The sequence below is a fragment of the Echeneis naucrates genome, chromosome 4 (genome assembly GCF_900963305.1).
Source record: "Echeneis naucrates chromosome 4, fEcheNa1.1, whole genome shotgun sequence".
NCBI lineage: Eukaryota > Metazoa > Chordata > Actinopteri > Carangiformes > Echeneidae > Echeneis > Echeneis naucrates.
In genome coordinates this window covers 14,751,934-14,765,246 of record NC_042514.1, presented here as the reverse complement: position 1 = coordinate 14,765,246, position 13,313 = coordinate 14,751,934, and the positions used below count along the sequence as shown (strand labels likewise).

The following is a 13,313-nucleotide window of genomic DNA, read 5'->3' as shown; positions in this document are numbered from 1 at the left end:
AGATAAACGAATATATATTTATACATATATTTTATCTTTTATTTTTATAAGTGTTGGATCGGTATCGCCGATAACAGCGTCACACTTCCCTAAAAATGGCGCTGATTGGAGAAAAGAGTTGGCCCAATGCCATTGGAGATGACTTGAACATTACCTTATGCGATGATAGACAGATTTTCCCCCGTGACTTGTTCTATCATTATTTTTGAGACCATATTTTTGTTATTGTAGTTTTGGAGTTTCTTATTGATGCATCATGTAAATTATAGCAAAGATTAAATGAATTCACAGAAATATAATAGCTGTGAAACATTCTCCAAGATATTGTATTCAGAAATATTGTTTACGCATTGCACTAAATTATTTTCTGCTAATCTTGATCCAGGTATGAGAAGAGGTTACAGATCAAATAAAATATTCTAAAGTTGATTTGCAGAGATAGCAGCCAGCAGGTTGTGTATATTATATAATTTATTTAATCATCTTCATCACATCTGGTCTATCGTAAAAATAAAAATAATATAAGAAATCTATGAACGGATCCTTCACAACCTTGTACAACAAGAGCAGTGAACAAAGGCTGCCTGTTGGCAAAGTCAGCAGCCCTTCAGTTTCCATCTTCACTGTCGTCACCATCACTTCACTGTGTATGTCCGTGTCTTTGGCACAGTTGGCTGCAGTCTCACTTTTGTGAAATTGTCCTCCATCACACGACTGTCCTCCTAGATTCATCCTACATTCAGGTAATCACCAGTACCATGGAGTCACTGGTACAAGTAACTACATCATGTGAAGAATCACTGAGCCAGGTGTTCCTGGTTTCTCCACAGCTGGACGCAGTCTAAACTGTACAGCATAAGCCAAACTGTTGAAGCGATAAAGAGTTCTGGGTTCCGACATGCCATGAAGTGAAATCCTGGTAAATTCTGTTCTGATTTTAGTGTTGTGGCTGAGAGCAGGTTATGACGGGTTCTGTGGAAACACAACAGGGTAGATTTGGCTGTAATGATCTACAAAGTGGACCTCTAGGCCTTCTGTGATGTAGTCAGGCAGGTCAGAGAAGTCCTTCCTGTTCTCAGCTGGCAGGATGATGCAGGTCACACCAGCACGACGGGCCTGTCCAAGGACAAGAAATTTAAATTCACATCTTTTCATTTTATATTTATTTCAAAAACACAACAAGTCACCTCTTTGTGGTAGCTTCACAAACTGGCAGAACCACCAATTGGTCAAGCTGCCATGATATAATAATAATTCATGGTAAAAATAGGTGAGGTATTTGTTAATCTGTAAGTGTGTCTCTTGTACTTACAGCAATGGTTTTCTCTTTGATTCCACCCACTGGCAGTATTTTGCCAGTCAGTGACACCTCACCAGTCATGGCTGCATTCTGCCGCACTGGTCGCTTGGTTGCCAGGGACAACAGTGCTGTGACAATGGTACAACCAGCACTTGGTCCATCCTTTGGAGTTGCCCCCTTGAAGCAAGTACGAATGAGTAATTGCTTATGAGAATTTCATAATCACAGATGGAAGCAAATCTACACAAGGTTAACTGAGTTATAAAAATATCACACAAATAAAATGTATCCATAGCCAGCAAAGAGTAAGTAAAATATTCATCAATAGTAAACACAGTACTATGTCTCCAAAGTTACCTCAGGGACGTGCAGATGCAGGTGGGAGTTGACCAGGAAATGGTTGTCTGGTTCCTGGCTCATCAAGAAGGCTCTGGCAAAGGTTGAGGCAATCTTTGCACTTTCTTTCATTACACTGCCAAGCTGACCTGTGGAGAAGCACTGATATTTTAATATGGTCCAATCAACACCCACTGATGATATAGGACAGCTGAAGCTCACATTGTAACCGTCCTTACTGACCTGTGACTTCCAAGGAGCCCTCTTCTTTAGCTTCTGCTCCTCCAGAGGGACGACGCAATGAGGTTTCAATGAACAAAGTTGACCCTCCTACACAATGTGAACAATAGAGATAAACTCCATTGATGATATTTTTCATTGTATATGTACATGGATTACCATGGTGGTGATCATTTTTTTGTTTTGTTTAAAACATCAAAACCTCACAACTGACTGCTTCAGAGTCAGATTAAGGTTTGTTTAGGGGCTCAGGAATGCCTTGTGTGTGTATGTCTCACCCATTGCAGTCCATGCCAGCCCCATAACCACTCCTGGTGGGGTGACATCATACATTCGATCCACTGTGAAAATCGGTTTCCCTACGTAATCCTGCAGGTTGTCAGGTGTAACAGTCACTGCAGTTTGTTCACCACTGACAATACGCAAGGCCACCTTGCGGAAAACCTGTCAGACAGATGGAAGAGATTAAATCTCCCTCGCTTCCACGCACACCCACCTTCACAGCGTGACATTCATTACATTCAGCATAAAATCTTGTGCATTTTGTGCAATCTTGTGCAAAGGCACAGCTGAGCTTGACAGTTTCACCTTTTCCACTTGTTTCTGCAGATTCCTGACCCCAGATTCCCGGCAGTATTGTCTGATGAGAAGACTGAGGGCATCAGAGGAGATAGAAGCCTTCTCTTCGGTTAGACCACACAGAGAGCGGAGCTGAGGGACCAGGTAACACTAAACACACACACGCATGCAAAAACACAATAGAAACAATAAACATGACATATTAGCAAAATAACAAAACTGTACCAAGCACTTAATTGCGTAACTGTCAGAAAATAAAATCAGCTATTGTTAAAAATATACCACAATAATGATCAGCTTTTGATTTGCAATGATAAATTTGTCGTTGTTTACTATTATTTACTACAGAAAAAATAGCATAATTAATAGACAACACAATTCAGTACATTCTTAATTGTTTCTGATTTTATAGCTATTGTTGGTTTTACCTCAGCAATGGCCAGTTTCTCCTGGGCAACATATCCAGACACATTGATCATCTCCATCCTGTCTCTGAGAGGCTCTGGGATGGTCTCAGTCACATTAGCCGTGCAAATAAACAAAACCTTAAATGGGGCAGACATAAATGGGCACAACTTACATGACTGTGCTTTAAGTGGCATCTTTCAGTCATTTAAGAGGGTTGACTGTGTGATTTTAGTTCAACATAAAAAAAAAAGATATAAAAGCTCTGGATGACCATGAAGGGCACACAGTCTTACCTTTGACAGATCTACAGGAACATCCAAGTAGTGGTCAAGGAAATTGGCATTCTGTTCAGGATCCAGAAGTTCCAGAAGTGCTGAAGATGGATCGCCCTGGTAACCGCGACCCATTTTGTCCACCTGGAGAGGACATTAATTAGTGTTATCAGACAATTTTAATGAATTGGTCATAATCACTGTTGACATGTTAATGGAATACCTGCAAATGAATCACATATCCCAGCAGCCTTACCTGTACTGTACTTTTTTAAGTAATCATATATCCTCACATATACATCCAAATGTTACACTATAATTGACTTTCTACTTTTTATGAATTGTGGTAGCGCAGTGTCAGATTTTCTATACTATCAACAAACCATGTGGAAGTAATGATTTCTTCTGAGCTTAGGAGATGAAACTATAGCAAGAACGTGTAATATTGCAATAGCAACTTTCAGTTTCCAAAACAGTAAGTTGCTAGTGAAACAGCATTAGTACATTTATTATGCACTCAACAGCACCACCACACTGACCTCATCTATGAGCACCAAAGGGTTCTCTGTCTTGGTTTTCTTCAGGCACTGAATAATCTTCCCTGGCATTGCTCCGACATATGTCCTCCTGGACACACACAAACACATTTCAGGTAAGGTTATTATGACTTTTCCAACATACACATAATACTGAGGGCTCTCACTAATAATGTCAGCATAGCCTTCCATACCTGTGTCCTTTAATCTCAGCCACATCAGTCATGCCTCCCACACTGAACCTGAAGTACTGTCTATTGAGGGCTCTGGCTATGGAGCGAGCAATGGAGGTCTTTCCTACGCCTGGAGGGCCGTAGAAACACAGGATCTTCCCCTGGGTGGAGCCACGCAGCTGGCTCACTGCGATGAACTCCTACACAAACAGAGATAAAGTCAAGGTTAGATGTGTGAGGCCTTGTTGAGAGCTACAATGTGTCTCTGCTGATCTGATCGAAAGTGCTAATACCTAACTTTACGCCTGGTTTCAAAATGGTTTCTGCCTTGTATGTCAAAAAAAAACAACAAACAAACAAACAAACAAACAAAAAAAAAAACATATCCAACAGACAGCCAGTGACAATTGACAGTGTACTTCCATGTATGTAAGTTTGAGAATGTGATAATGTGAGAGATTGTGAGATGTAAAATATTTTCATTTCATTATGAAACTTTATCAGGACTAATTAAACCATGACAGAGGACATTAGCAGAGTTGTGTGTGTGTGTGTGTGTGTGTGTGTGTGTGCGTGTGCGTGCGCACACTAACCAATATACGCTTCTTAACATCATCCATTCCATAATGGTCTTCCTCCAGGACTTCTTTGGCTCGCTCCAGCAATAAGTTCTCTTCACTGTTGGTCCCCCAGGGCATGCTAGTCAGCCAGTCCAGGTAGTTGCGCGTTACACTAAAACACATTGTACACACATTGTCTACATTTATTTTTTCCTTCCTTCTCATTTCTTCTAATGGTAGAGGGGTAGCTTCAGTGCCAGTCTGTTAAATCAACAGTGGTAACAAACATGAAAGCTTGTGCCTGGCTACATAGAGATTATTGCTAAAGCTACCTCATTGTTTTTGTCCAAATAGTTATGTTTACACTGTGAAGTTGTGTGTATATTAAGTTTTTTCATCAGAACACAATGTGGGTAACATTGAGTTATAGAGAAAGTGGTGACAGTATCTCTCAGAAGGAAACTAAACACAGACTGTTTGGTAGAATTTGGGAGTTGATATGTTAAAACTGTCAAACTGTCCATCATTAGAACAAAAATCTAAATCAAAGACCCTTTCAGACAAAAAATACACAGCACGAACTTGAATTCGGACGAATGGTTGTCTAGTAGCCCCAGCTTGTTGAGTTCTTCATTGATGACATCCATTATATGCTGAGGGACAGTTCTGTCTTTGAGTCTCTCTCTGAACTTCTCCTCGATAGCTTCTTTGTCTTCTTTTTCCAAACCCAGTTCCTGGAAACAGCCGCATCCACACACACTTTTTGATTCAACTGTTTCAAGCTCCATTTATTACAGACACAGGAGACACACTGCACTACCTTCTTAATGATCTTGAGCTGCTCTTGTAGCAGATATTTCCGATGGGTCTGCTTGATCTTCTCTTCCACCTGCAAGCAGAGCAGAAAGACATACAAATGACTGATGGTTGAATGGAGCAGTGGCTGGATTAAGCCCATACATCTTTGGCAAGGACTTCTGACCTCTCGACCCAATCGCTGCTGCAGTTTACTCAGCTCGTACTCCTTCTTCAACAGTGACAGAGCCTTGTAGAGACGCTTTGGGATCTGCAGAGTCAGATATAATATGGTTGGAAACCTGGAAGTGACTGTGCTTTGTACAGTTTTAATGGAGGAAAAATTAAGATACTAATGTAAATAGACTTCTACTAATGTGTTAAAAAAAATCCACTTGCAAATGCATTTTAGTTTGACAAATCACACTTGGAAGATAAGGACTAAATAAATGGTACTGAGCAACAAACAGGGACTCTAAATCTTTATTTTGGGATCATCCAGGAATCTCTCCCATGCAGGGAATGAGAACCTCCCACAGCAGCATATTACTCACATTGATCTCCTCCAGTATATCTTGCAGTTCATGTGACTCCGCTCCTGTCAAAGCTGCTCCCATGTCGCTGAGGTAAATGGGATTATCAACCACTCTCTGACCAGCCTGCATCATCTGAAGGACAGACTCTCTGACAGACATGCAGACACACAGATTTATGAACTATATACAGTCATGGGAAAAATTATTAGCACCCTTACACTCAAAATTATTTGATATACACCTCTATATTTCATTTGTTTGCATTGAAACAACCCAAAAACAATGAAGAAGCTAAATTAAAATTGACCTTATTCTATATTGAACTCCAAAAACAAAATTTGCACCTCTTGTCACCTTTGACTGTGTGAATGACTTCATGAAATCAGATTTTTGGGGTGCAGCATTGGTCATGGACCTTACAGCAGGACAATGAGCCAAAACATACTTTAAAAAGCTCTCAGAAATGCTTTAAGACCAGCAATGAGTCCAGAGCTGAACTCCATAGAACACCTACAGAGAGATCTCCACAGTGAGAGAGGTGTGGAAAACTAGAATGGATAACTGTAATGAATTGCTTCCTATTTGTTTCAGTTATAGATAAGATGGAGCTGACACAAGGTAATGAAATGTAACGTAAACACGTTCATTTAAATTTTTTGTTCTTTTTCTCTTCTTTACCATTGCTATTTAAAAATGCAAAATATTTGATTCCTCAATTAACGGTTAGTTTTAATTAAATAATCACTAGAATTGTCGATTTGAAATATAAATCAATGGCTGCAGCCCTATTGGAGGTGTAAACTTAAAAAGTCCTTAGTCACAGAAAACTACAATGTCAATGATGCCAACTTTAATTGCTGCGTTAACGTAACACACACTTTCAATAAACCTAAAATAAGCAAGGACATAGAGATAGTGGTTTTTGAGGCATTAGTTAGGTGGTTAGGATTAGAGTGCCATGCTTGCTCAATCACCACAACATATTAAGACCAAAACCAGGAGATTCACAACAGGGATATTGTACCCAGGTTTGTCCATATTTAAAGTTGTACTAACCAGACAAGGAAAATACATAATGAAACAAACAAACAAACCCCAAAGATGACAACAGTGAAATTTAGGAAGACACAAAATACTATATAAAACATTCAAAATAATAAAAGAAAGTCAGGACCTACATTTAAACAGCTTCAATACCTTTCCTACAGGCCGGTGGGCTGTATTATGTCAATGAAAACCAAAGGACCAAGGACAGAGGGTGACAGATAATTGAAAAACACTGATGGCTGACCTGTAGAGTGGGTTGAGCGCAATAATGTCCCTGATGGTCTTCACTATCTCTGCTGTCAGCGCCTGCAGAATAAACAAAGAGGTTCTAGTTTTCCCATTAAAGTTGGACTGTATTCTGGCAAATGATCATAGTCAGGCATTAGTTACATTTAGAAAGAAAAACATCACTTAGAGAAACATACCATCTTACTACTCTTAATGCACAATATTTTTATGGGTGTTCTGTACCTTGACCTCCTCTGTGACAGTGAATTGTTCATGCTGAACATTGTCCACTTCGACCATTAGGATGTTAGAAGAAGGCACAGTCTGGAGCTCTGGACTCAGGTCTGCTTCTGAAATCTGATCACCAATAACAAATTCAAACCTTTCCATTAATCTCAAAATCATAACAACTAAACAGAAAAAATATTCATAGCCTAGTACTTAAATAGTGTTTTTCCAAAAATTCTTAATGGCGGTCCAAAAGCAGTGCTGATTGGCAGCATGTCCTGCTTATTTGTTTGTTTGAGTCATGCTTAAGATTGATTTCAGGGTTGTGTCACTGACCTTGTCCTCTAGTTGCTCTGTTAGAGACCCTGGTTGGTCCCTGCGGCTGCGTTTAGATTTGCGTCTTGGTGCTGGTTTGGGTTGAGACTCTGGCTCAGACCCTGACAATGCTGGGGAGGTCTCAGCTTCTTCAGGCTCCACCTCCAGTTGTCTTGTGATACGGATCCTGATGGACGAGCAAGTACACTGTGCATACAGCAGTCTTGACAAGGTACAGGCAACAGAGTGCCACGGAGAACACACTACAGATTTTCATTCCAACAAATCACCATCACTGTGTGTGTGTGTCTGTCTGTCTGTCTGTGTTTCTAACCTGCGGTGCCCCATGACAATCATCCTTAGCTTGTCTCCCAGGTCCTGCATCTCATGAATCTGAACAAAGGTTCCTGTAGAGTAGACAGCATCCAGAGACTCCACCACATCCGATTCATTACTAGAATAGACGGAGAGGTGATCATTATTACACACTGACATTGAAAGCAGGCAGCAGGTCACATTCCCAGCACACTTCATATAAAGATTACAAAGACTAATTGGAGCATATTTTAAACTCATCTGTGGCTCAAACAGCATAAAAAAAAAATTATTTTAAGTTAGGAAATTTCACCTCTAACAACCACTCTATCTCTGATCGGAGGAACATTTTAACGTTGAGAGTAAAGCATGTAAAAAGCCAGTGAGATTAGTAAAGGGCAGAGCTGCATAAAGTCCTTCTGGTAGTGCTATCAGCCTGACCATTGACGTGTGTAGCCCAAAAATGAATTATCAGATTTACTTATCATCCTTCTTCAGGAAGACCCCAGCATACGGCTGAGCAAGACGAACCTTCCTCCTCAACAGCTCCATCAGCTCTTTGTTCTTCACCTGAGAAGGAACCACACACACAAACTTAAACAGAGCTGCAGTCTTTGCTAGAAATACTGACATACCTTGTTTATCTGTTCATTAACTATTCCTCATTTGAGGAGAAATGACCACACAGCAAGTTGGTGAATTGTAATAAACCGCAAAAATTGAGTGAACACACAACCAATAATGCACCATGTAGCAAAAGATTGCAATAAGTGTGAATGGGTCTTTAGATGGTTGTTTATTTGCAACAGAATGGCTTCAGTCCATGACCAAAGATGTACACATGAATAAAAATGTCCAATAACAAACATTAGGGCTCAACTCTTAATGCTGATTCAGATATGAATTAAGGTCCTGGCTTCCACGTTACTTAAACATGGCTCTGCATCCGTGTGTGACCTTCACAGAGTATTAACACCTCACTGTGAGTTTGCATCGTTCCTCGTCTTCCTCACCTCTATGATCTTGATAAAGCGGGGGAACACCGGATTCCTGCTCACTGCGATCAGGGGCACAATAGGAAACACCTCTGGGACCATCATGGGGGTGAGAGCTGTCATCGTCGTTCCGCCGTACGGCACTCCGCCGTCTCCACCCGCCTCCTCTCCCCCAGAGCCTGCGCTGTCCCCTCCGTCCTCTCCGGAGAAGGCTGCCCCGCTCCCGAACATCCTATCCTGAACGACATAAGGTCGACAGGCGGGGGTCAGGAGATCTGTTTGGCGCCGGAGGACGGCACCGGCACGCATCCACCGGTGCTGTCTGACTGTTAGCCTGCCGCCGGCTGTCATTGCTGTGCTGGGTGGGATGTGAGAGCGACGGCCGGCGCCGGTTAAACGGGAGGTCCCGGTACTGGTGTAGGACCGGAGCGGCAGAGATAGACTCAGGGCTGAAGTACCAGTCGGAGGGTTGAGGGTAACCCCGGGCAAGTTTAGTTTCACAACAAGAGCCAAATTTCTGTGCAGCTGTCTAGCAGCGCACGGTATCCTCATGAAGGCAGCCATTTTGATCTGGAGCTTTCTATGGCAGATGACCGAGCTCTTCCCGTCCACGTTTGATGATGTAATATTGCTCTCCTCACCTGATGAAACCGTTCAAACACAGAACTTTTTGATTCATTGTACATATTTTACAGATGAAGAAATGTTAAAATCTGTAATAAAAATAATAATACGAGGAAAAATAGATTAAAATACAGATAAGAGCAATAAAAGATATGTAAAGTAAAACATATAGCAGATAAAAGAACAAAAGAAAGGACCTTCGTGTTGTACACGTCCATGTACAGGAATGTTAACACTGAGTGCTCTGTAGGATGTTTATGCGGTTGATGAGGATACCTTTTTTATTTCTGACACTACTCTTTTTGGAATGTGAAAGCTTCGCTGCTCTTGCCACTAATGCAGTTAGTATAGTGTCCCTTCCTGCATAGAGCACTGGCTCATTGGTTTGAGTCGCATTAGCTTAAAATAACAATCGCTATTTTGCTGTGTGAACTGATTTATTTAGCCTTTGATTTACAAATACATACTTGCAAGATCAAATTCTGAATTTTTAAATGTGTGACTCTTTTCTCAGTCATCATCTTCCTCCTCCCCTTCATCCGTGTCCTCCATCTCTTCTTGGGCAGCTTGCTGCTCCTCTAAAGCTTCTTGCAGTGCCTGTTCCTCTTCCAGAGTTGGGTCCAGGGCCTCCGTGATTTCTGGTCCACTGGGGTATTCTTTCTGTGGTGCCAGGGGTACAGCTGGGCTATGGCCATCCCCTGTGTACTTCAGGCCCCATCCAACATATATGTTCTCAAACTTCCTAAATGGAGAGAAATTTGTTTTTATATCACCTTGAGTAGTTTTTGAGAAAGCAGTAGCAGGAAAGTCACATTGCGCAGATCCTTTTACTTACTTTCCAAAAGCATATGTGTACGCCCCTGGCCAAAGGTTGGACCGCAGTACAGCGACTGCATGCTGAGAGGTGAGAGTAGAGGACAGCTTGGAACTCCAGGGAGGGGTGTTCAATATTTCTGAGAATCAGATACAAGATCATGGGCTTTGATTTAGAAGTGGAGGCACAGTGACATCACTGGTTCATCAACTTAAAAAGACACTTTGCACAGTCATTTCCATCCTCCTTGGTAATGGAAACATTCCCTCTAATGTACTTCGTGCTGCTCCCAGCTCAATTTGGCTGTTGATGAAAAGTAGTGTAGGCGAACATCTATCTGTCATATATGATGTTGTTAGACGTACCTGCATCTTGGGAAAGGGGAGTGAGAAGAGGGGGTCCAACCTCTGGCTCAGGCTCATCAGGCTCCTCTTCTCTCTCCTCATCCTCTACATCCTCATTTGAATCTTCTCCTGGTTTCACAGCCATGTTAATCCAAGTACAACGACCCTGAAGCAGTCCATACTCTTACAAATAAGCACATGCATACATCAACAGAGAAGATGGCCCGTGTGTATGCTTTGACCAGATTTGTACCTGCTGCAGGATGTGCTGCACATGATGCACCCAGGTGGACAAAGACTCAGCCATCTCAGCAACAGGAATGCTCTCAAAATCAGGATTCATTTCACAGTTTTCCCGTGGCACCTCATCTTCTTCATCACCTTCCTCTTCTCCAGCCTGGAAAAAACCTTGGGGGCTGACCTGGGTGCCAGCGGAGATCCGAGCAATCTGTGCTCTCAGATAGTTAGCTTCATTCCCGGGAAAAGGCGGGTAGCTGTTAATTGGTGTGTCCAGTTTCCCAGTAAAAAACTTACGAATTTGGCGAGCAACAGTGATCTGTACAGGACTGACAGGGGGTAGCTTAACCCAAGGAAGACCAGGTTCTTTGCACACATAGTAAACAAATTTGTTAGCCCCTGTTCCAATGGCCTCCTTTTGTACCACTGGTGGGGGTTTATAGGTTGACTGTGGAAGTGGATCCATCTGCAAATAAAATCCCCACATGACCAGAAATTTTAAGATAAGGAGATACAAAACATTTTTTTTTTTTCAACTTCATCCTTCATTTCACACATTGTAAATGCCTGGTCCATCCATCCTTGCTTGCTTTGAATGACCAACACCTTTAAAAAGGAGGGTGTCAGAAAACAGGATGATCCAAATAAAGGCCAGATTCTCTCATCAACTGGCACTAAATACAGGTAAAATCCCTGTCACATATTTAGAATTGATGTAATATGTTTAATGACTGTTTTCCATCTCCTCACCTCATTCTCCTGACTTTTCTCCATCTCAGCATCTCTTTCCTCTGCCACTTCCTCAGTGATTTGCTCATCCTCTTCTTCCCCCTCTCTGTAGTCCGCTTCAGCAACAATGTAGTTGCTCTCTGTTCCAAGAATCTTTCCCCACAGTCGGCAGCGTGGGAGAGCTTGTGACTCGACAAGCTTTTTGAGAGCAAGAAAGATCCTCTGCATTTCCTCTCTCCCCAGACCCACGCCAGCTTGCTCCAAATAGAAGCCAATCTCACTCACATTAGGAAGAGGTATTTCCACCTAATGAAGACCAATGAACATTGTGACACTATCACTTCGGCTTCAAATAATGTGAGATATAACAACAAAATATTATTTTCAGTGATATTCAGGTGAAAATCAAATTTAAAATATTGTGTTTCTTTTCCACGTGTGACAAGTCTTGTACAAGTTATGCTTACTTTAGGCTGTAGACTACTTTTATTTATTTTACTGAACGTCCATCTATGCTTCAATTTTCTGGTGCTTGTTTGGAGACAGCTCATGGTAGCAGCAGGTTATACAAGATTGTCCAGATATCCCTTTCTCCGAAAACATTTTGATGAAGTGAGCACAAGTGATGGACTTTTTTTTTTGTCTTTTATTCTGAGGTTTTACGCACGAGTCACACATAAAAAAGGCCTATAAACAGTTTGAGTGATATGTAACCTGTCACAATTCAACCCGCAACCGAATGCCCTTTCCACTTTAAACCACCTTGACAAATGTACGATTTAGGTATAAATAGCCAATACCAGTTCATCCTCATGTTCAGAATCTTCTGGGTGAGAAAACAGCGCTCGTTGCTGTTCAGCCAGCAGCTCTTCAGCTGTAGTCTGTGGGAGCTCTCTCAAAGTGCTTTGTTTATCTTCATAGTACTCCTGCTTCACATCTCGGCTTAGGTCCTCAATCACATCCACCACATTCTGTGGTTGCTCATTCATCACCTTTATTAGCAGCCGGGTGATGTGGTCATAGCTGCAACATTAAAGAACAGCAGCTGTGAGGGATTGTTTAGCACGCAGAAATGATATTCACACATACAAACAAACGCATGCAAATATATTTAAGCATTTAAGCAACAAATCGATACTTTTGTAGTGACAACCGCTTTGGGTATTGTGTTTTGAACAACAGGGGAGTTAGGACTGCTGGATGAACAGCGGGTTGACTCACAGGTTCAGGCCGCTCTTCGAGCTGCTTTTCAGCAGGAAAGCCTTGAACGACTCGGCTGACCGCAGTCTGAGGTCAGTGTTTTGGTTTCCGTCCGTAATGTCCATCTTTCCGCGGTTCGTGTCACTTCTGGTCGTTTGATCGTTGACACACTGGCCGTCAGTGTGACAAACGGCAGCTACAACACATCCAAGTGGACCATCCAGCCACCATTTACAGTCGGATTGACTATGGCGGCACACAACTTTCACCTGTTGCTATGGTAACAGTAACAGAATCGTTGTTAGGCTAGCGGTCCGCTACGAGAACCCGGAGGGGAAAGATGATCAAATCACAATGAATAAATAGTCAATTGAATTTCATGTCTTGGTGAATGTGTCAATACTTACTTGTACATGTTCTTAACACAATTTAATGCCCGATTTTTATTGTAGACAAGGCAAGTAATCGATTTTGTGTCAATTTATTTTGGTTGTTATTTTTA

At 41.8% G+C, this 13,313-nt stretch overlaps 2 protein-coding genes across 3 annotated transcripts; both read right to left on the bottom strand.

Moving 5' to 3' along the window:
• Positions 1–477: 477 nt before the first annotated feature.
• lonp1 (lon peptidase 1, mitochondrial) lies at positions 478–9,433 on the bottom strand. 2 transcript variants are annotated; one of them, XM_029499773.1, is made up of 22 exons: positions 8,882–9,433; positions 8,350–8,438; positions 7,888–8,007; positions 7,701–7,740; positions 7,571–7,667; positions 7,254–7,360; positions 7,027–7,088; positions 5,754–5,883; positions 5,387–5,470; positions 5,225–5,293; positions 4,987–5,138; positions 4,438–4,576; positions 3,866–4,044; positions 3,675–3,762; positions 3,157–3,279; positions 2,884–3,000; positions 2,465–2,605; positions 2,155–2,320; positions 1,880–1,966; positions 1,658–1,785; positions 1,313–1,477; positions 478–1,116 (listed from the first exon to the last, which is right to left on the bottom strand). In XM_029499773.1, the coding sequence occupies exons 1-22, from the start codon at positions 9,425–9,427 to the stop codon at positions 961–963; spliced, it is 2,985 nt and encodes a 994-aa protein (XP_029355633.1). In that variant the 5' UTR covers positions 9,428–9,433; the 3' UTR covers positions 478–960. The 2 variants fall into 2 exon arrangements, with proteins under 2 accessions (XP_029355633.1, XP_029355632.1); XM_029499772.1 differs by having other exon boundaries at positions 7,254–7,367; positions 7,575–7,740.
• A 564-nt stretch (positions 9,434–9,997) lies between these two features.
• rsph4a (radial spoke head component 4A) lies at positions 9,998–12,955 on the bottom strand. Its single transcript, XM_029500820.1, has 7 exons — positions 12,833–12,955; positions 12,412–12,634; positions 11,633–11,917; positions 10,899–11,348; positions 10,667–10,811; positions 10,323–10,440; positions 9,998–10,229 (listed from the first exon to the last, which is right to left on the bottom strand). Exons 1-7 carry the CDS (start codon positions 12,934–12,936, stop codon positions 9,998–10,000), a joined length of 1,557 nt encoding a protein of 518 aa, XP_029356680.1. The 5' UTR covers positions 12,937–12,955.
• Between the last annotated feature and the right edge of the window lie 358 nt (positions 12,956–13,313).